We start from the raw sequence: 20,498 nt of genomic DNA on the forward strand, positions 1-20,498 counted from the left end.
GGATTTCGTCTCCTGTGGGCACTAGGTGGTCGTGCAGCTTGGGGCAAATTTACAGCTCCCAACGAGGAAATCTGTGGATCTATCATAAAGCAGCAATTGGGGCAGGTGACCTTTAGAGTCCGTCCCGCAGGGCTCTCCAGCCCCATGTCCGGAAGAGCCACCACAAGCTTCCAAGTCGCTGCAGACTGAGATCCACCCTCCCGAAGGCTCGTCCACGTGAGAATCACGTTGCACCCGCCTCGTGCTCCCTCCAGATCCACGGCCAGCCTCCTCAGCCACCCACCACACCATCGGAAGCCTCCAAAGTCACTGACCACAACGCCTCCCGCCAGTGTCTCGGCAGCGATTGGCGCGCGAACCTCCTCAAACGGGGACGGCGGTCGACACGTGACCAACGTGCTTAACCCGCGTTGGACAGTGGCTTTGGCTCCCGGCCTGCTGCCCGCGCTCCCTGTGCGCACGCGCGAGTTCCGATGGTCCTCCCGGCGACTGTTTAGGGCGGGCTTGCGCATGCGCCGCGCGACCCCAAGCGGCCCGCAGGAGGAGGGGCCGGCGGCGGAGGCTCCGCCGCGCATGCGCAGTAGCTGGATGCGGGCGTTGCTTGCCTCCTCCCCCTCCCCCGCTCTTTTCCCTCCGATTGGTTCGGAGGCGTCCAGTCGAGTTACAAGATGGCGGCCCCGGGCGCTCTCTTCACCGTTCTGTAGCAGCTTCGGGCTGAGCGGATGTCTCTTCTTGTCCTCAGTGTCGGACTCAGAGACACACGGCTCCCGAGTTCTGCTGATCACGAAGTCCCCGGAGGCGCTCGACGCACCGGAATCTCCCAGCGGCCGCGACCGCCGCCTCGGCCCTGCTCGCCGCGGCGCCGAGACTCCAGCGTGATCGGCGGCGGCAGTCAAGGTAGGTGAGGGCCGGGCAGGCCAGGAGGGCGGGGCGGCGGCCGCCTTGGCGACGCGGCGGGCTGTTTGTGAAGCGGGACCGGGCCGGGCCTGCCGGGCGAGCCGCCTGGAAGTGGAGGGCTCGGCTGGGCGCGGGCCTCGGCCCCAGCGGAGGTAGGCGGCGGTGGTAGGGCCGCCCTGGCCCAACCCTGGCTGGCCTTCGTCCCTTACATGTCGTCTCCCCGGCTGTTGGGTCCCCCGGTGTCCTCACCGAGTTCCCAGGCCGTTGGTCACCCGGGTTCGTCCAGGGCCACTTCTGAGGTTTGGGCTTTTCCGGGGCGTTATAGTGACCTCGATCGGCTCCTGGTGTTTTCCTGTGAAAGTCATCTCTTGACCGCAGAGTTGTGCGTGTGCGCACACCACACGAAGCGGCCCGGTCGTGAATAATTCACACACACACCCCTCCAATCCCCCGTCCCCCGGCAACTTCCTAGCTTCATATCTTAAAAGCATTTCGTGGAGCCATTTTACCCACAAACGCAGACATTTGGCAAAGTCTTCTGGGCAGCTGCTGTAAGTCATTTATTACAGGGATTAAATTTGCCCGGTAAGACATTGGTAGAAGGCTTACCTAGCACGTACGAGACCCTGGATCCTGTCCCCACTGCTTTAAAAGAAAAATAAAACAGAAAAGCTTTAATAACAACAATAATAGCTGGCAGATAAGTCTCAAGTGCCAGGCCTTGTTCCAGATAATTTGCAGGGTTGTGTTTTAACTATGGGATGTGGAATAAGTAGGTATTTGGTGCTTTAAAAAAAAAAAAAAAGTATGTATCACCTATGTTGGCCTTGAACTTGTCCTATGGCTTAGACTGGCCTCAAACTGTCATCCTGCCTCAGCCTCCCTCTACCATCACCCGGGTTGGTGAAATGTGTTTTAAAAGTTTAGCCTATAGTAGTAGTTACCTTTCCCGCTACAGCTTTTGAGTTTTGGAGTAAAAATAGGGGTTATTTTTGTTACTATTTTGACACGACACTTCCTCTGTTTGAGGCACTCTTCTAAGCTATGCCGTCTTAGTTTTCATAGCAGTCCCTCTGTCCCACAGATAAAAGAATCATTCGCCAAACCCACTTGCCCAGGCTCTCTCAGCTTGTCCTGGAAGCTAGCACTAGCATCTTGTATGTTCTCAAATAAGTAATGCCTTGGACCACTGAATCAACAACAGATCTATGAGCCAGGTAGGTTTGGGACATTTTAGAGTCATCAGGAAACAAAACTAGAATTCCTGGCCTCTGACTCATCTGCGTAAAGTGTGAAATGGCAGCGGCAGCATTCGTTTGTTTTAGTCTGTCAGGTACTCTTTAGTTTCACGTCTGAGCTAGACAGTTAAAATTTCACTTAGTACCTTTTGCGTTTCCCATTATTCCTTTTGTCCACATCTTAAAACAGTAAATCTAGCAGGGTCACTGCTTACCTCTTTTGCCCTCTGGTGGTGATGGTAGGTAATGATTAGAAAAATTTCCCTAGGGATCCAGAGACCTGTGAACAGTTCTGTAAAGAACGCTATTTCTGATAAGATTAATTTTGCAGTGGTTTGGGAGAGGAGTTAAAAAGAGAGGATTCCCAGTTATTGATATTTATTAAAACTCATGCTGTATATTTTAGAATCTTCAATTTTAAAATCATTCATTCTGTAATCAGAAAAAGTGCCTGTAAGAGAAAAATGTAAAAGGTTGGGATGTTTCGAAAGCTGGAGCCCTGCACGTCAGATATTGGAAGGCTTTGGAATTTATGATTTCAAACTTACTCTGTAGTTGCTAATCTGCTGTAGAGCATTAAGTGAAGGGTAAGTTTGCATCTAGTGACTGTTCCAGGCCTACTCTGGTGGGATGTTGTGCTGAGGGTAAAAGAATGGAGAAAATATCAGGAAGAAGTACCTACTGCCAGCCTGGGCAAGTACCCTCGCTGCTAAAGCTGCTCTGAAGAGACAAAACAGTGCTTAGAACAAAACCCTCCGAGCTCCTGTCTGTCTCTCTCTCTTACTCTGTGTGTGTGTGTGTGTGTGTGTGTGTATACAGTGCCTGTGCAGGACAGTAGAGGGCACTAGATCCGCTGTAACTCCCAACAGGAATATGAGCTGCCTGACGTGGGTGCTGGAACTGACGTGGGTCCTTTGCAAGAGTAAGGTGTGCTCTTAACTGCTGGGCTATTATCTCCCTAGCCCCCTGTTATTGCTATTTCTAAAAGGCAAGGCATTTTTATTTCTGGAAACAGGTTTTCTCTGTGTAGCCCTGGCTGTCCTAGAACTTATTCTGTAGACTAGCCTGGCCTTAAACTCACAGAGATCCACCTACCTCTATCTCTTGAGTCCTGGGGTTAAAGGTGTATGCCACCTTGCCTGGCTCTTGTTACTACCACTACTACTGCTGCTGCTGCTATTATCATTATTATTATTATTATTATTAATTTGTGCTTGCTCACCCGTGGAAGCCAGAAAAGTTAGTTAGATACCCCAAGAGGTGGAGTTACAGGTGCTTGTGAGCTGCTGTTGGGTATTTGGAATCAAACACTAACTTCACAAGAGCAGCGTACTTTCTTACCTGTCAAGTCCTCTCTCCAGCCTTGATGCTGTATATTTGAAGCATTTTATATTATCAGTTGCAACCACATCCATAGCACCAAAATTTTTAAATTTGTAATGTCTTAGCTTTGCACAATTAATTTGCTTAATTCAGGCAATTAATTGTTAATTAGGAGCCATTTCTATTAATTGTAGCCTTGAGAAAACTATTCATGTTGCAAAAGTATTTCTCAGGCATTATTAAAATCCTTACCCAAGAATAAACGTATGAATCATCTTTATATTTTAAATATTAAGAGTGTTCATGGCTCTCTTGCTGTCTCTTGCTCTTTCCCTTCCCCTCCTCCCCATTACCTCCCCCCCATTTCCCCCCCCATGTGCTCATGGCTGGCCTCTACTCCTCTCTCTCTCTCTCTCTCTCTCTCTCTCTCTCTCTCTCTCTCTCTCTCTCTCTCTGCCTTTCTCTGCCTCTACTACCCTCTCGACTCCCCTCCCCATGCCCTGAATAAACCCTATCCTATACTTTAAAAAAAATGCTTATGGCAAGAATATTTGCATTAACATAAGAACTTTACATACAATATACTACTTAAATACTATAGCTCTTGCAAGATCAATAGATGTTTGGCGGGGTGAGTGGAAAAAAATATATAGATGTTTGTCTTAATTTTGTGAATGGAGTTGGCTTCCTGTTGAGAGAGTGCTGGTGTCCCTCAGGTGTCTTTGCCTGCTCTGTAGCCCTGCGTTGAGGATTTGATGCTGGAGGCTCATGGCCTCGGTGAAGCTCTCACTAAAGTGCTTTTTTTCCATCAGTACCAGGGGTATGCTCACCACATTTTATGCTGGACTAGGATTTTTTTAATTACTTGTAATAAAAATTTTTAATTAAAAAAGTAAAATTAACTTCCCCGAACTTCATATTTTCCTGAATTTCTTACTGTGTTTTCTTCCCTTTGAGCCAAACCCTCTAAGTCTCATTTGCTTAAAACCTGTTAATTGCTTTTTCTTATACTTCTCTATTTTGTGGTTTTATTACACAATAAGTGAAAAACTGCAACAACAATGTATTTGTAACAGTTTCTCTGGTGTAGAAAAGCAAACATCTTATTTCTGTTTCCTGTAATCTAGGTTCACAAAAATGGCGAAGAGAGTTGCGGAGAAGGAGTTGACTGACAGGAACTGGGATGAGGAAGACGAAGTTGAAGAGGTACAGAGCCGCTCCCTTTGGCCTCTTGCTGTCTGTGTCTAAGCTCATGTTACTTTTCTTGGTGAAGAATATGCTAGAACTTAAAAACCTTCAAGAAAACACAGCAGGAGAGGTGTTGGTTCCTGGTGAGCTGTGGGTGTTTGCGGTAGCAATGTGTTCTTTGTGTGTGAGCATGCTGTTCTGTTAGTGTGCATTTGTCATTAGTCTGTAGAAGCAAGAGTCACACACAGCATCCTCTGCTGTGTTTCCAGTGGTCTAGTCATGACTAGGAGGCAGGTTACAGGAGCTCCCAGCTGCAGTTCTCACCTGGGTCAGCTCTCTACGGTCCCTTACTCCAGTGTTTCTCATGCCCCACTGTTAGCTGTTCTGATGCTAAATCTCTGCCCAGCAATTGCACTGATTTCATAGAATTTACATCAGTGTAGTTTTTTGCCAGCAAAAAGTAAAGTTGTCTTCTGTGAGGAAAACTTTGCATATCTAGGTCTCTTGAACAGGTTGATAGTCCTAGGCCAGTCCACTAGGCAGAGCCATAGCAAAGCTAACTCCAGCTCTGAAGCACACAGGGAAGGGACGAAGGCGGCAAGGAGTAGTGCTCTGCAGCTGTATCTGCAGGCTGGTGTCTTCCTTTTTGGTACTGATAGACGCTGATATGTTTGGGGAAACCAAACCACTGATGTGGTATTATTTTTACAGAAACTGTAGCTGACTTGGTCTTTTGTTTTCTTTTCTTTTTTTTTTTTTAAGATTTATTTATTATTATATCTAAGTACACTGTAGCTGTCTTCAGATGCACTAGAAGAGGGCATCAGATCTCATTACAGATGGTTGTGAGCCACCATGTGGTTGCTGGGATTTGAACTCAGGACCTTCGGAAGAGCAGTCAGTGCTCTTAACCATGGAGCCATCCCCTGACTTGGTCTTTTAACTCAATCTTTAGTTACAGATTTTTTTTTTCTGCCTTGGTCTTAAGCACAGTCCTGGAGTGGAGTAAAATCCAGACTATAGTGGTTTGCTTTGACACTAAAGTGTCCAGGAGAGAAAGAGCTCCACAGGTTCTACTGAGACAGCTATGGAAATTAGGTACATTAAATGTGCAAGTGTCGCCTGCTGGTCCTTGTTCTGGGGATGAGAATCCTTTTAATGCTAACATGATCGAAAACACCTGTAGATGGGAGGCATTTAGTTTTGTTTTTTGAGATAGTCCCACTTTATAATCCAGCTGCCTCAGCTTCCTGTGTAAGGGGCTGTGATGGGAGATGGCACACCTGGCTGAATGAGGCTTTTGTACAGTTACTTAGTTCTAGCCCCATAGGTGAGGGAATAGATGAAGTGAAACCGTAAGCCTTCAGCAGATGGTGATTATGATTTGCACACTCAGCACACCGTGGAAGAGCACGGGGTGACAAGGGGCATGTGTGGCCTAGTGATCTGGCCTTTTGGACAGTGGGCAAGGTGAGCAGGTCTGCTTTTCAGAACAGTGAGCGAAGACTGTGGCTCAATGGTAGGACTCATGAATGTACAGGATCCTGTTCTACAAAAGAAAGATGTAGATGCTGTCTATAGCAACTTCATTTTTTGAAAACTGGTAGTAAGATGCTTGGTTTCAGAGACTGTCTCTAAGATGTTGAGGAAGCCAGCCATGAGTATTTTTTGGTACCAAGATTTAGTGGTCTTCATCATTTCAGAATCACATATTCCTATCTCTGAGTTGGAATTTGGAGGCTGGATTTGTAGATCCTGAAAAATTTGTGACTTACCTGACTAGAATTGGAATCTACAGCAACCTGTAGATAATATATGTGAGGTGTTTCTGGATGTGTTACGTCAACTCTTAAGATGAAATACCAGATAAGTGTTTGTGCTGAGCTTTACTCTCGCTGTGGCCTTACCTTTCTGCTGTCTTCACTTGTCTGTTCTTGCAGATGGGAACATTCTCAGTGGCCAGTGAGGAAGTCATGAAGAACAGAGCCGTAAAGAAGGCAAAGCGCAGAAACGTTGGATTTGAAGTGAGTGCTTCCTGCAGCTTTGATGTCTTCCTTATGTGGTGCCCATTCCCAGAGTATGTATACAGCAAAGCTCTCCTCATGCACATAGAAGACGGAACGGAAATGAGCATAGGCAAGAACAGGCGCAGATCTGGGAATCTGCAGTGTAACATGGGGTTAAAGCTGTGGGGGTAGATGAGAAGAGCCATGTGATGTGCGCTCATGGTGAGGACTGAGAAGCCAAGACAGGCTGTGACAGGAGGGGATCTGACTGTTCAGTAAGTGACAGCCAGTGACTATCAGATCTAGCCAGTAGGCTATATGTGGCCCAAGATAGCATAGCCCAGCACAAAATTGTAAACTTATTTAAAACATAAGATGTCATGTGTGATGGGGAGGCTGACTTAGTTCTGTGGTGTTTGGGTGAAGTTTGTGGTTGACAGCACTCAATGTTGCAAGGTCAAAACATTAGGTGGGCCTGGGGTACCGCTTGAGCTAAAACTTGGGTAAGTGGAAGGGGAGAAGCAGGTGCCCTTGGCCTGGGAAGTTCACATTGAGTTTTATTCAAAATGTTAGAAAAGCTAAATATCATACCATCTGCCTAAATGAAGAAATGGGCTTTTCTCAAATACTGTAGGAAAATAGAGCTAGGCAATAGGAATAATATGAATATGTCAGTCCAAGCATAGTGGCACATGTACTGGGAGGCAGAGGCTGGAGGATCAGAGTTCAAGACCAGCGTGGTCTACATAGTGAGACTGTATCTGAGGGGGAAAATGGATGTGTCAAATTCACCCTAAAATTTAGCTAGATAATTTACTGTCAGCAGTTTCTAAAGTAGCAATAAATACTACATAACTTTTAAATCCAGTACAGAATCAGAAGGCCCCAAAGAGCTCTATACAGTTTCAGAGCTTGTCTGTAAGTCATCTGGTATGTTTTTAGTTTTTGTCTTGAGACAAGGGTCTCACTATGTAGTTCTAGCTATCTTAAACTCACTAGGTGTGATACAGGCTGGCCTCGAACTCAGAGATTCGCTTGCCTCTGCCCCCCAAGTGCTGGGATTAAAGGTGGTTACCACTGGAAAACTGTCAAACTGTGCAAACCATCCATCTATTTGGACATAACGCTTTGCTACACTTCTTTAAGGGCATGCATGGGTCAAGGCAGGGTTTCCTTGTGTAGTCCTGGCTGTCCTGGAACTCACTCCATAGGGCTTGAACTTGCCTATCCACTTGCCTGTTTTACTTTCTTTTTAAGGTTTAATTTGTACTTGTGTGGGCGTATGCCTGCCCACAGAAGCCAGAAGAGAGGGTGTCAGAGCTGCAGGCTCAGTTGCAGGCAGGTGGGAGCCACTGCGAGGACTGGTGGGAATCTCGCTTAGGTCCTCTGTGCTCTTAACCTCTTACTGCTCCCCAGCCCCGGTTCTTAGATTTTAGATTTTGATGGTTCAGAAAATCATATTGAGGGGCGGGGAGCTTGTTGCTTAGCTGGCAGAGTGTGTGACTAGAATCTCTCTGGGTATAGTAGCATGTGCTCGTAAACCCAGAGTTGAGGAGGTGGAGGCAGAAGGCTCAGAAGTTCAATGTCATGAACCACATAGCAAGTGGGAAGCCAGCCTGTGATGACTGATAGTGTCAGATAAGCAGAAGCATCAGAATGAAAGGTGTTTTATTTAAGATTTTTTTATTCCACTGGGCAGTGGTGGCGCACGCCTTTAATCCCAGCACTCTGGAGGCAGAGGCAGGTGGATTTCTGAGTTCTACGACAGCCTGGTCTACAGAGTGAGTTCTAGGACAGCCAGGGCTACACAGAGAAACCCTGTCTCGAAAAAAGAAAGATTTTTCATTCCTCATTTTTTTTAAAGATTAATTTTATTTTATATGAGTACACTGTAGCTGTCTTCAGACACACCAGAAGTGTGCATCAGATCCCATTACAGATGGCTTGAGCTGCCATTTGGTTGCTGGGACTTGAACTCAGGACCTCTGGAAGAGCAGTCGGTATTTGTTCTTAACTGCCGAGCCATTTCTCCTGCCCCATTCCTCTTTGTTTTAATACTATAAAAAATACCAGTGGTCAGTAAACATTTGAAAATCTGTAGGTGTGATTAAAACTTTTTTTAAAAAGCTGTAATATTAAGGCTAACTGGTATGTTTTAGTTGGGGTATCTGTTGCTGCACCCTGAGATAAAGGTACCTTATGAGGGGGTTTATTTCAGCTTATAGTTGTCCCATCATGGAGGGAGAAAGGGCAGGAACTCTGGCAGGAACTGAAGCAGAGGCATCTTACTCTCATGATCCTCACGGCTCCCTCTGCATGCCTTACTACACCACTAAGGTACCTGCTGGGGTCCTCCCGCATGGATCATTAATCAAGAACATAAACTACAGACTTGCCTACAGGAGGCATTTTCTTAATCTAGGTTCCTCTTTCCAGATGACTCTAGCTTGTTCAGATTGTCAAAAGTACAAAAGCCTACAAGGACATGAGCTACGTAGGAAATGGAAGAGGGACTAGCTCTGTGTGTGTGTGTGTGTGTGTGTGTGTGTGTGTGTGTGTGTGTGTGTGAGAGAGAGAGAGAGATGAGATTGATTGATTAATTATAGTTCATTTATTTGGGAACTCTAGTTTGGAGTTGGTATAGTTGGTACACCAGCTATAAAAAGAAAAAGTACACATATGTATTGTAGAATTGTCATGTGTGTGCCTGCCAGCCTTTAATACAGACTTTTTACTCCATGAGTGCTCTAATCAGTATGCATGTTTCCCCTAAAGTTTATGTTACGAAAAGAATTACATATTGTGTGTGTGTGCATGTGTGTGAATGCGCACAAGTATTTGCTTGAATGTGTGGACATATATATGATGGGCACGCGTATGTGTGTGTATAAAGGTCTGCAGCTGACATCCTGTGTCTTCCTTGATCTCTGTTCACATTATTTATTGAGTCTGGGACTCTTGGTAAACCTAGAGTCCCTTGATCGAGATTTCAGTCCTCCTGCTTGCAGGGTAAGCACTTTATCCACTGAGCTGAATCCATAGCTGTAAACATTAAAACTAAGTAGGCGTGGTTGGGTTTTCCTGTTTAGCTGTTTCCATAGGAACAGGTTGCATTCTGGTGAAATGGTGGAGTGCTATCAGCCTAACCACTGCCTCAAAAGATGACAAGTTAAACTTTTAGGGTGTGTCTGTGTATGCATGCTCCTGCACTGCATGGAGGCCAGAGGATAGCAGTTGATGTCCTGTTCTGTGCACCTTATTGCCTCCAGACAGGGTCTCCTTGAACCTAGGGGTTCTGACTCGGGTCCTCATGTGTGCACAGCAAGCACTCCTACCCACTGAACGTCTCCTCCCTCAGAAAAGTGAAACAGTCGGCAGAGAGCTCTCTCCACACTACTCCTGACTCTCCTAGGGCATAGGAGTGGTTCACAGCGCCTCTGCTGACAGCATAGACTAGCCAAGGGAAGAGCTTGCTAGAGACAGGGTAAGGGAGCAGCAAGTAACAGGAGAGCAGACTGCACTGGGCTGCTTACCGATAGAATGGCTGGAATACGCAGCATGGTCTCCTCGGACTTCAGTAGGCCAAGAACAGCTTGAAAACCCCAAAATGCTTCAGTTAGGTAAACTGTACTTTCTTTTTGTCTTGAAACAGGATTTCTCTGTCCTAGCATTCACATTATAGATCAGGCTGGCCTGGCACTTAGGGATCTGCTTGCCTCCCAATTTTTTTCATTGCTGGGATGAAGGCTTGATCCACCATGCTCAGCTCAATAGTTTAAATTAACCTAATGTCATGTTTCGGAAGCTTCTTAAGGCAAATGTCCTTTGGAAAAGCACATGCGCTTTGGTTAGCACATGCACTTTGGTTGTGTTGGGAATATTTTCAGTTGTTCTGAAGTTCGGGAGTAGGTACATGAATTTGCTCTATTTGTTTTGGTACCATCTTTCCTGGCTGTTTCAGGAAGGCAGCTGTGACACAGCTGTTCTTAGAGGCATCATCTTTTCCTCTCCTGCCTGGGCTGTGCTATGTGCTAGTAGCTTCTCCCCTGACAGTGTCAGCCACGCAGCACTGCTGTCTGAGGTCATGTTTACTTGGGGACAGGTGGTCTGCTTGCCTAAATTGTGCTTTCTTTGTGTTTCAGTCTGAGAGCGGAGGAGCCTTTAAAGGTTTCAAAGGTTTGGTTGTGCCTTCTGGAGGAGGAGGGTTTTCTGGATTTGGTGGCTCTGGAGGAAAGCCTCTGGAAGGACTGACAAATGGAAACAGCACAGACACTGCCACACCCTTCTCCAGTGTAAAGACAGCAGCAGAGCCCAAGGCAGCCTTTGGTGAGTAGCCCTCCCTCTCCAGCCCGCTCTGAAATTGATGCTGAAAGAGAGAGAACTTTGCTACCCAATTGTCTGTCTTCGACAGGGTCTTTCAGGATAGCTCAGGATGACCTTGAACTCAATCCTCCTCTTGCAGCCTTCTGAAGACTGACTGACTGGGATTGTAGGTGTGTGCTACCAGACCCAGCTGGAGAGATGGTTCTAGGGCTGTGTCCTTTGGATGGACCATTAAAGGACGGGACTGGGGAGGTGCATGGAGCAAGATGGTCAGCAGAGCACACCTCTGTACCTGACACAGCAATTGTATTCTCAGCTCTGCCAGCTGACAGCTATGTGACTTCAGTGTCAAGTTCATAACCCCCAGACCCTGGAATTGACTCTCAGCAAGGAAGCACTTTGTAGACTCAGAGTTTAACTTCCTGGTTCATGCACACCAAGGGCCTTTAGTGCACCTCCCACCACAATGGCCATTGGAAACTGGGTGATGCTGTCTTTGATCACAGTTTCCCTGATCTAAATTTGAGCAGGAAATACTAAACACCTGACCTGTTGTGGGTGAATTAGTCGGGAGCTTTTGGGACTCACATAGAGAACAGGATTCTGGGCTGAATCCTAGAAACGACCGTGATTGGCTCTATTGTGTTTTGCTATTCTCAAAGTGTGTGTTGTATGGTGGTTGTTGGTCTGAGATAGCTCTCATGTAGCCTAGCGGCAGGAGTTCAAGCTGGCCTCTAGTTTTGTAGAGGGAGGACGGCTTTGAACTTCTGATCCTCTTGATTCTGGCTTCCCGTGTCAGATAGCCTCGTGCACCACCCACTGCCCTGTTGAGTTTAGTCCTTAGGAAGCAGAGTCTACTAAGTGCCTTGGTAACCATTTGCTAGTTATCAGTTCCTCAGCATGAGTGCCTGAACACAAGCTTGGTAACAGGAAAAGCAGGGCATGATGGTAGCAGACCAAAGACCTAGCTGTAGCTGAGCCTGGTGGCACACACCTGCTGTCAGCTTAGAACGCCCAAGTAGAATGGCAGGCTCCAGCTCAGCTGGGACTACATAGCAAGACCCTTAGAGACAGGTTAAAAACCAAAACAAATCAACCCTTGTATGGTTTAATCAAACCAGCTTTTAAAGTGCTTGCTCATTAACTTCTTACAGGTTCTTTTGCTGTGAATGGCCCTACTACCTTGGTGGATAAAAAGATTTCAAGTCCCAAATGCAATAGCAGCAATCAGCCGCCCTCCTCCGGCCCTGCTTCCAGTACGGCCTGCACTGGCAATGCCTATCACAAGCAGCTGGCTGGCTTGAACTGCTCCGTCCGGGATTGGATAGTGAAGCACGTGAACACAAACCCGCTTTGTGACCTGACTCCCATTTTTAAAGACTATGAGAGATACTTGGCGACGATCGAGAAGCAGCTTGAGAATGGAGGTGGCAACAGTTCTGAGAGCCAGACAGACAGGGCGACTGTTGGAATGGAGCCTCCTTCCCTTTTTGGTTCAACAAAACTACAGCAAGATTCACCATTTTCATTTCACGGCAACAAAGCGGAGGACACACCTGAAAAGGTGGAGCTTACAGCAGAAAAGAAATCGGACGCCACACAAGGAGCAACAAGTGCCTCGTTTAATTTCGGCAAGAAAATTGAGAGCTCAGTTTTGGGCTCGTTAAGTTCTGGCTCCCTAACTGGGTTTTCATTCTCTGCTGGAAACTCTAGTTTATTTGGTAAAGATGCTGCCCAGAGTAAAGCAGCCTCTTCGCCATTCTCTGCTAAAGCATCTGAGAGTCAGGCAGGAGGCAGCAGCAGCGAGTGCAGAGGTCAGTACAAAGCCTCGGTTTCACATCTGCACAGGGCTAATAAGAACGCCTCAGGTGCTCCCTGCCCTGTGTGTGTCACGGTGCCTTAGTTCTTCTCCGTAAAATAGAGCAAGACCCATTTTAGAGGTGTTAAAGGTCACAAGTGCCGAATGAGGTGGAGGTGTGGTTCTGTGGGAGAGAACTGGCATGGTGTGCAGCAGCAACGCAGCCTCTGTCTGCACGAGATGGATCTCTAGATGCACAGGGAAGGTCTGTTAAAGACAGCTGGTGTAGAGGAAAAGCACTGGGCACGTGATGTTGCATATGGAAGAAGTAAATTAAAATCTTTTTGAAAATCAAATCTTACTGACAGAGCTCCCCAAGAGTGTCCATTGAATTTGGCTGTAGTTAGGAATTTGACTGTAAATGAGCCGCTTTACCATTAATGTTGAGGCCAGACCTGACATAAAGGCTCACTCATCCCCAGAGGAAGGCCCTGCTGTTGTGGGTCACTCAGCTTCCTTGTACCCGTCAGTGTGGCAGGTCTCGGCAGCAGGCACACTTACAGAGTTTCTGTTTGAGCTATTGGTACCACAGTGCTCATGTGTTCTATAACATTTGAGGACCAGTTCTATCCAGTATAACTCTCTAAAATGATGTGTGTGCTCAGCACATATGCTGTCCAGTGTAGTGACCCCTAGCCATGCCTGGGCAATTGCATGCTTGCGCTGCAGCTAGTGGTGCTGAAGGATTAGATTTCTACTCTGAAGGACAGGTTGTTTTTACTTTTCTCTGTAGCTCTGGCTGTCCTAGAACTTGCTGTGTAGACCAGGCTGTCCTTGAACTCCCAAGTTCCACTGCTCTTCTGTCTGAACTCTTCAACCACCAGGGTCCAATAGGGGCCCTTTCATTTCTCCTCTGCCTCCAAATAAGAGGAGAGTGTATCCTTATATCATGCCCCAGTCCTGCAGCCTGCACTATCAGACCCTGTTACCATCTTGTGGTTAGTTACCACACCTTAACAGCAGAAAGTGGAACTTGTTCAAACAGCAGGTGTCTGGCCTTCCTGGATCTCCTTCTTCAGTCCTGGGTGCCTCAGTTAAGTAATCCTCAGTTAAGAGATCCTAGGACCTCATGCTGGACCTTCGGTCAGTCAGGGTTTCTCTGTGTAGCTCTGGTTGACCTGGTACTAGATCTGTAGACCATGCTGTCCTAGAGATCTGCCTGCCTCTGCCTCTCAAGTGCTGGGATTAAAGGCGTGCGCCACCACACCCAGCTCTTAGTTTGGGTTTTTGGTTCAAGTCTGGCAGGTTTACACAACTGTAGTTTTCTCTTGGAGAAAATCCTTCCTGCTTGTATGTTAGCCTTTGTCTCTGCCCCTCGCTGTGGTGAGGCTCTCCTGTGCCTTTCCTGCCCTCTCAGTGAGGCAAGTCCTCACTACCAGATCCTTGGGCGCTCGGACAGTTCAGACAACTCTTGGAGCAGTGTCTCTGACCAGTTTGACCTTTAAAAAGATTATTTTTGCTCTTTTGGCCATTGCTGGTTATCCCGGGCACAATGTGCTCTGGACACAAGAACATTTTGTCAGGGATGTATTGGGTGCCCTTTTCCTCTGTGCAACCTGAGTATGTATAATTTTGTACTTAGTATGTTTTGGTGAATGTCATAAACAAGGATGCCTTTCATTCTTGGGCTTTGGACAAGTTAGAAGTTACTTTAGAATAGAGAAAAATGTTGCCATTATTAAGTGTGGCAAGATGGCTCAGCAAGTAGAGATGCTTGCCACCAGGCCTAACAACTGAGTTTGTTGCTGGGAACCCACATGGTAGAAGGAAAGAACCAAATCCCACAAGTTGTCCTCTGACCTCCACACAGTACACGTGTGTGTGCACACATACTTGCACACTAAATTTAAAGTTTCACAAAATAAATCCAGCTGGCACCTCTTCCCCTAACACAGTAAGGTGCTCACAGTCGCCGTTTCTAGCTTACAGGGGGTGTTCCACGCTGGTGTTTAGGATGATGGGAGCGAGTGTCTTCTGACTCTGAGTTGTTTCTATGCCAGATGGTGAAGAAGAAGAGAATGACGAGCCACCCAAGGTAGTGGTGACCGAAGTAAAGGAAGAGGATGCTTTCTACTCCAAAAAGTGAGTGGGGTTGTGGGGTCCTGCAGGCCTTGCTCAGCCAAGCAGACTGAACAACTGCAACAGCAAGAATGATTGGCCTACTTGGTTGGTTGATTGGCTGGTTGGTTTTGGTTTTTCAAGACAGGTTTTCTCTGTGTAGTCATAGTTGTCCTGGAACTCTGCAGATCAGACTGGCCTTGAACTCACAGACTCACCTGCCTCCACTTCCTGAGTGCTTGCAGGATTTTCCTAATAATCTAAAGGTCTGCATGTAATGCACAGGCTTGGAGAACAACATGCTACTTTATCCATAGTTACACCCTAGTCCAGATTTATCTCTGGGTCTTAGGGGATGAAAACTGAAGGCCTAAAGGGAATTTGAAAAAAAATAAAAAGTAATGGGTACAGCAGGGTGGGAGAGATGCAGAGAAGTTCCTGGTTCTGTGCCATCGTAGAGAGCCTGGGTCACAGGGCACATGAGAGCAGGCAGTGGAAGTGGGTCAGGTGAGATGTTGCCTGACTGAGGAAAGATGGTCACAGGTATTACAGAGGGTTTGTAGGGAACTGTGATTGTTGCTCACTAGCAAAGTACTTGCCTAGCATTGTCCTGCACTACAAAGAAAGGTGGGGGTGGGAAGGTAAATTCTACAATATCTAACTAGATTACCTTACTGTTTTGTTTGGTTTTACCTGGATGCCATCAATCCAGTAAAGAAGGCTTATCCTCTCTTTACCCACTGCAGTTGTGGTTGTTAGCAAACTGACTTGTTGAATGCCTGATCATGTCTGTTGTTTCCCCACAGATGTAAACTATTTTACAAGAAAGACAACGAATTTAAAGAGAAGGGTGTGGGGACCCTGCATTTAAAACCCACAGCAACGCAGAAGACCCAGCTCTTGGTGCGGGCAGACACCAACCTCGGTGGGTGCAGAGCCATCACAGTGCCCTGTGGAGAGCCCTGTCCTGACCCTGCAGTTCCTTGTGTTTTGAAGCTCAGTAATAGGGGTTGGTTGGTTGGTTTGTTTGTTTGTTTGTTTTATGAGCGATCATGAGATTCATCTTCTGATTACTACTATGGACGTGGTTTTTGAGTATTGGGAACATGATGTAGGTGTGTTGTTAAAGCTTGGTTTCCTGTGGTGGAGTGTGGTGGAGCGTTGCATGCATACACCCATGTGCTTACTGAGCACAGAGAAGAAGTACACAGGTCTCGGTTTAAAGGGGTCTGTGGAGGGGAGGGCTGGTATGTGGAGGCCCAAGAATGTCGGGTCCCATTTCTCAGCCGCTCTCTACCTTTATTTTGGAATGTGGTCTCTGTAACCTGAAGCTCACTGATGAGCTTGCCAGTCTGGCCAGCGAGGTTGAGGATCCAGCCGTTGGTGCCACAGCCCCCATCCCCATCCTTTCCCACCTCTCTGGGCTGGGATCATAGGATTGGGCAGCTGTCTCCAGCTTCTTAGATGGGTTCTGAGGACCTGAAGTCAGGTCCTTGTGCTTGCATGCTGAGCAATGAGGCTAGCTCCCCAGCCTTAGGGAGTGCTTTCCATAGAGCCAGAGGACCCACCCCAGCTGTCAGGCCCTTAGAACAGTCCAGTAAAAGAGCAGCTCTGACTGCAGTGAGTCTGTAACGTGGTCAGCAGTGTGAGGCTCTGTCAGGCAACACCAAGATACTCCGGCCAGCTAGCTATGACAGTATCATTGTAATGTCACTCTAGCCTGGGAGCACCGCTGGGGAGAACCTCTTGTTTCTTTGCTGGCCCTTCATCCTTAAGTCCCATGAAATGGTGAGGATTTGGGTCCAAACGGTACCAGTACCAGCAAGTCCTCTTTGCATGCAGTTCTGAGGTTGTAAGCGCCTGAAGCTGGAGTGTGTGGAGAAGGGAGGAAGGAAGCACCCCTCCATTGGTGCCTGTCAAGCCCCTGCTCCCCTCAGTCTTCCACACTCCCAAACACAAGAGCGGAAGGCCTTTATGGCGGTACCTTTAGCACAGTAAGAAGTCGCTTCAGGATTGACTCCTAGCCTCTTATGGAATGCTACAGCTTTGATATATAGTTTATATATTTATTTTTATGTGTTTTGATGAATATTTCCCTTTGTTTACTCAAAGGCAACATACTGCTGAATGTTCTGATTCCCCCCAACATGCCGTGCACCCGGACAGGAAAAAACAACGTCCTTATCGTCTGTGTCCCCAACCCCCCACTCGATGAGAAGCAGCCCACTCTTCCAGTCACCATGCTGATCCGGGTGAAGACGAGCGAGGATGCCGATGAATTGCACAAGATTTTACTGGAGAAAAAGGATGCCTGAGCACTGAGGCTGACCAAGGCATGTTGCCACGTTGCTGCTTCCCCTCTGTCCCTAACTTAGTCACATTCTTTCCTCTTCTACTGTGACATTCTGAGAACTTCTAGGTAACTTGAACTTTTGTGAGGAAGATTAAGGCCAATAAATCCTTTCAGTGTGTCGAAGCTCTTCTCCCTTCCTAAGAACTAAGCAAAATACATTGGAGTGAAAAGTGTGGGAAGATGTTTTTTTAATGTTGATTCATTGAGTAAACTAACCTAAGTGATTCTTAATGGACTATAATCAGGGTACCAGTTAGCTCTCCAAAGGCTCCCTCCCGTGGGTGCCGCTCTCTGCCTTCCCCAGGAGACCCAGTGTTCCCGAAGACACCCACCTGTTTCCTTCCTGTGGGCTTGTCTGACCATGACTAGCACTCCTGCCAGACAGCACACCGCCACACTGTGACCGACCGCGCTTGCCCATTCCTTCTGAGCTGACTGGGTACTGGGAATCTGTCGTCAGCCTGTCTCGGCTGGTGCTGGCCTTTGACCTGGAGCTGCTTGACTGAACCAGGAACCGCCTTTCCATGGGCAAGGCCATGAGTGGTGGCTGGTGGGGAGCTGGCAGTGGACAGCCTGGGTCTGGAGTTTATTCATGAGGTGCTCTTACTAGCTTTCCTCCCTAGTTAGCATGGACGGGGGCTGTCAGGAATAATGGATTTTATTAAAAGCACAAATTTGGTAGTGTTTTTATATCATTTCTATACCACAAACAAGCCTTTATTTTAAAAGAAAAAAGTGAAATCGTGCTAAAAAGGGTTGTGTGCTCATGGCCATTTGTGCCCTGCTGAGCCCTGGTGGGCACCGTCTGAATGGAGTTCTCTCACGAGCCATGTGCTCATGAGAAGCAAGAGTATGGGAGCGGAAGACGGCTCATTTGGCCCGTAGCTTCAGACAGCAGCATATTATTTGGCGTCTGAAAAACCCATTTTTATCTTTACTTTTTTAAGGATGAGGTATTATTGAGTATGTCCATTTGGAAGAGAGCCATGGTTCTACACGCTGGTCATGTTACCTCAGAGCGGTGAGGTTGCTAATACTAGTATTCTCTGAAGACCAGACATGAGTTAAATGCAAGATTTGATGACGAGCTGGTCATGGTTCCTGCCTAATCCCGGTGCTGGAAAAGCTGAGGCAGGAAGATCATTCGAGTTCACAGCAGCTTGAGCTATTGTAAGACACCTCCCCCCCCCCAATAAAATCAAATAGAATAAAAAGTTTGACTGTCTAAAGGTCCACTTGGATTTCTCATAAAACCATTTGACACTAGGACCAGATCTTGTCTGAAGGCTCAGGGTCAGTACCCAGGGGCGCACACTTGTGTGTTCAGGTTCCAACCTGGGCAGTCACAAAAGCTGGATGGCACAGTTGCTTTCTTAAAGCCGCAGTGCCAGGTGGGATGAAGCCTGGTTAACTTTTATTTTCACATGGGTCTTAGTCTCACTATGTAACCCTGGCTAGCCTTGAACTCAGATCCACCTGCCTCTGCCTCCTGAGCCCAGAGATGTTCTTGAGGTGGGGTGACAGTGCTCTGTGCATTTTGGCACGTATCTGCAGATGCATGTTTGTGCTTCTTGGCTGTGGACCTAAGGAGATGCTGTGCAGTTTGGTTAGGTTTTGTTTTGTTTTGCCTTTTAGCATGGAGAATTGGTTCCTAGCAAGCAGGTTGCTGCTTCTGTTGTCCCTGGCCCTGGCCTCTTCACATTGGGCTTCCCAGCTTTCCAAAGATGAAACGAGGGGTGTGCATTTCAGAACAGTACTGTGTAGCCACGTGCCTGTGGGGCTGACACGTGTCAGACTCACAGGCACTTTCAGGAACTTGTCTCTTCTTGGTGGCAGTGCTCTGTGAGCATCTGCCCATGCCTTGAATATTTACCAAAAGAATAAAAGCAAAAAAGGTCGTGACTGGACTGCCTTCTAGAGCGCCCCGGCCGATTTCAGTTGTAAATTAGTGAGGGTGGCTTGCTTTTTTTCTAACATTCCCAGCAATTTGCTGTTAAAGACTATCACTTTTGGAAACGAGAATTACAGGGGAGATGTGTGGGGTGTGACTGTAACTCGGTGTCTTGTCTTTATGCTTAGGAGCTAGCTCATTGCATCTGACCTGAGTATGAAGTCTGAGTGTCACAGGGAGGCCTCCGGAGGGCGCTCTGTTCTTCCTCCACTGTGTTTGTAGCTGGTTCCAACCCATGGCTTAAACTTCATTTATGGTTTAACGTGTTAGAAACTTGCCTCTTGTCTGTTTAATGTGAACTGAGGTGTGTATCTCCAGTTTGAAAATCTCAAGTTGTGTCTTATATTTGCCTGAAGGTAGTGTGTGTTCTCTGTGGTCAGGGTGCATCTAGCAGATGCTAAGCCTGGGCCTTCCCACACTGTAGCTCACACTTTGACACATTCCCAGCCCTGCCATGTCCTCCTCAGAGAGCCACACCGTACAGGCTGTGGCTGTGGCTGTGGCTGTGTCAGTGACAGGTCTGACTGTTGGTGGGCTGATGCTCTGTTTTACCATTTCAGTTCTGAATCCTGTTTTTTTACATGCTGTGTGCCAAAAACCAAAACCAACCAACAACAACAAAAAAAATACCTCCTATGGCATAGAGGGGAATTCTCCTTGCTGTCAGGGAAAGCCCTTTTCCCTACCTTTTGAACATTACGAAGTCTGTTCTTGCCAGTTTGTTCATTATGTTACTATCTCTGAAGATGAGAAACGGCCCCTTGAGGCTGCAGAGTACCCACTTAGACCACTGGAGTGTGATTTCAAGGAAATGACCTGTTCAGTCACTTGTAGGTGAGGTTGGGAGTTCTTGCTCTGTAGATGGCTACTGAGTGTTCTCCTGAAGCAATCACAAGACTGAGGACTGTCCTTTAACACAGATTTGTAAAAGTGACGTCAGACTTCGTAGCCAGCACATGGAATGATCCGCTTTCTACTCGGAACGGGAACTTGTTTTCTACAGCTCAAATACTTGAATTGTCAGGCAGTGTAACCTCAGTGTGTGTTAGCTTTTGAATGAGCCTTTAAGGAAGTGTAACAATCCATGAAATGTGAATAAATGGAAAGTTGAAAAACCAGCGTTGGGTACTGTTCTGTTCTGTGATATTCTTGGCAGACCATTGGGGAAAGCAGCACACAGTAGATGTATCTGAAGTAGGGGCTGACCAGCTGACTGGGATGTGAGGTGAGCAGCTTGAAGCTTGGCCCAGGCCTGCCTGCACTGGATTACAGTCGGCTGCAGTTCTAGGCAGTCAGTCCGCCA

At 47.1% G+C, this 20,498-nt stretch overlaps 1 protein-coding gene across 3 annotated transcripts; it reads left to right on the forward strand.

Annotated features, from left to right (window-relative positions):
* The first annotated feature begins 635 nt into the window (after positions 1–635).
* Nup50 (nucleoporin 50) lies at positions 636–20,313 on the forward strand. 3 transcript variants are annotated; one of them, XM_021183114.2, is made up of 9 exons: positions 661–897; positions 1,982–2,114; positions 4,586–4,664; positions 6,587–6,670; positions 10,795–10,978; positions 12,130–12,789; positions 14,834–14,915; positions 15,698–15,816; positions 17,004–20,313. In XM_021183114.2, exons 3-9 carry the CDS (start codon positions 4,596–4,598, stop codon positions 17,204–17,206), a joined length of 1,401 nt encoding a protein of 466 aa, XP_021038773.1. In that variant the 5' UTR covers positions 661–897; positions 1,982–2,114; positions 4,586–4,595; the 3' UTR covers positions 17,207–20,313. The 3 variants fall into 3 exon arrangements, with proteins under 3 accessions (XP_021038772.1, XP_021038773.1, XP_021038775.1); XM_021183113.2 differs by lacking the exon at positions 1,982–2,114 and having other exon boundaries at positions 636–897; XM_021183116.2 differs by lacking the exons at positions 661–897; positions 1,982–2,114 and adding an exon at positions 1,094–1,448.
* Positions 20,314–20,498: the final 185 nt, after the last annotated feature.

This window comes from Mus caroli, chromosome 15, assembly GCF_900094665.2.
Source record: "Mus caroli chromosome 15, CAROLI_EIJ_v1.1, whole genome shotgun sequence".
Taxonomy (NCBI): domain Eukaryota; kingdom Metazoa; phylum Chordata; class Mammalia; order Rodentia; family Muridae; genus Mus; species Mus caroli.

What these genes read in the sequence shown, in the direction of transcription:
- Nup50 (XM_021183113.2), top strand. Translation starts at nt 4,596, where the DNA reads ATGGCGAAGAGAGTTGCGGAGAAGGAGTTGACTGACAGGAACTGGGAT. An exon ending in CAGCAGCAGCGAGTGCAGAG is followed by an intron (nt 12,790 to 14,833) that starts GTCAGTACAAAG and finishes TTTCTATGCCAG; the next exon opens with ATGGTGAAGAAGAAGAGAAT. An exon ending in GCGGGCAGACACCAACCTCG is followed by an intron (nt 15,817 to 17,003) that starts GTGGGTGCAGAG and finishes GTTTACTCAAAG; the next exon opens with GCAACATACTGCTGAATGTT.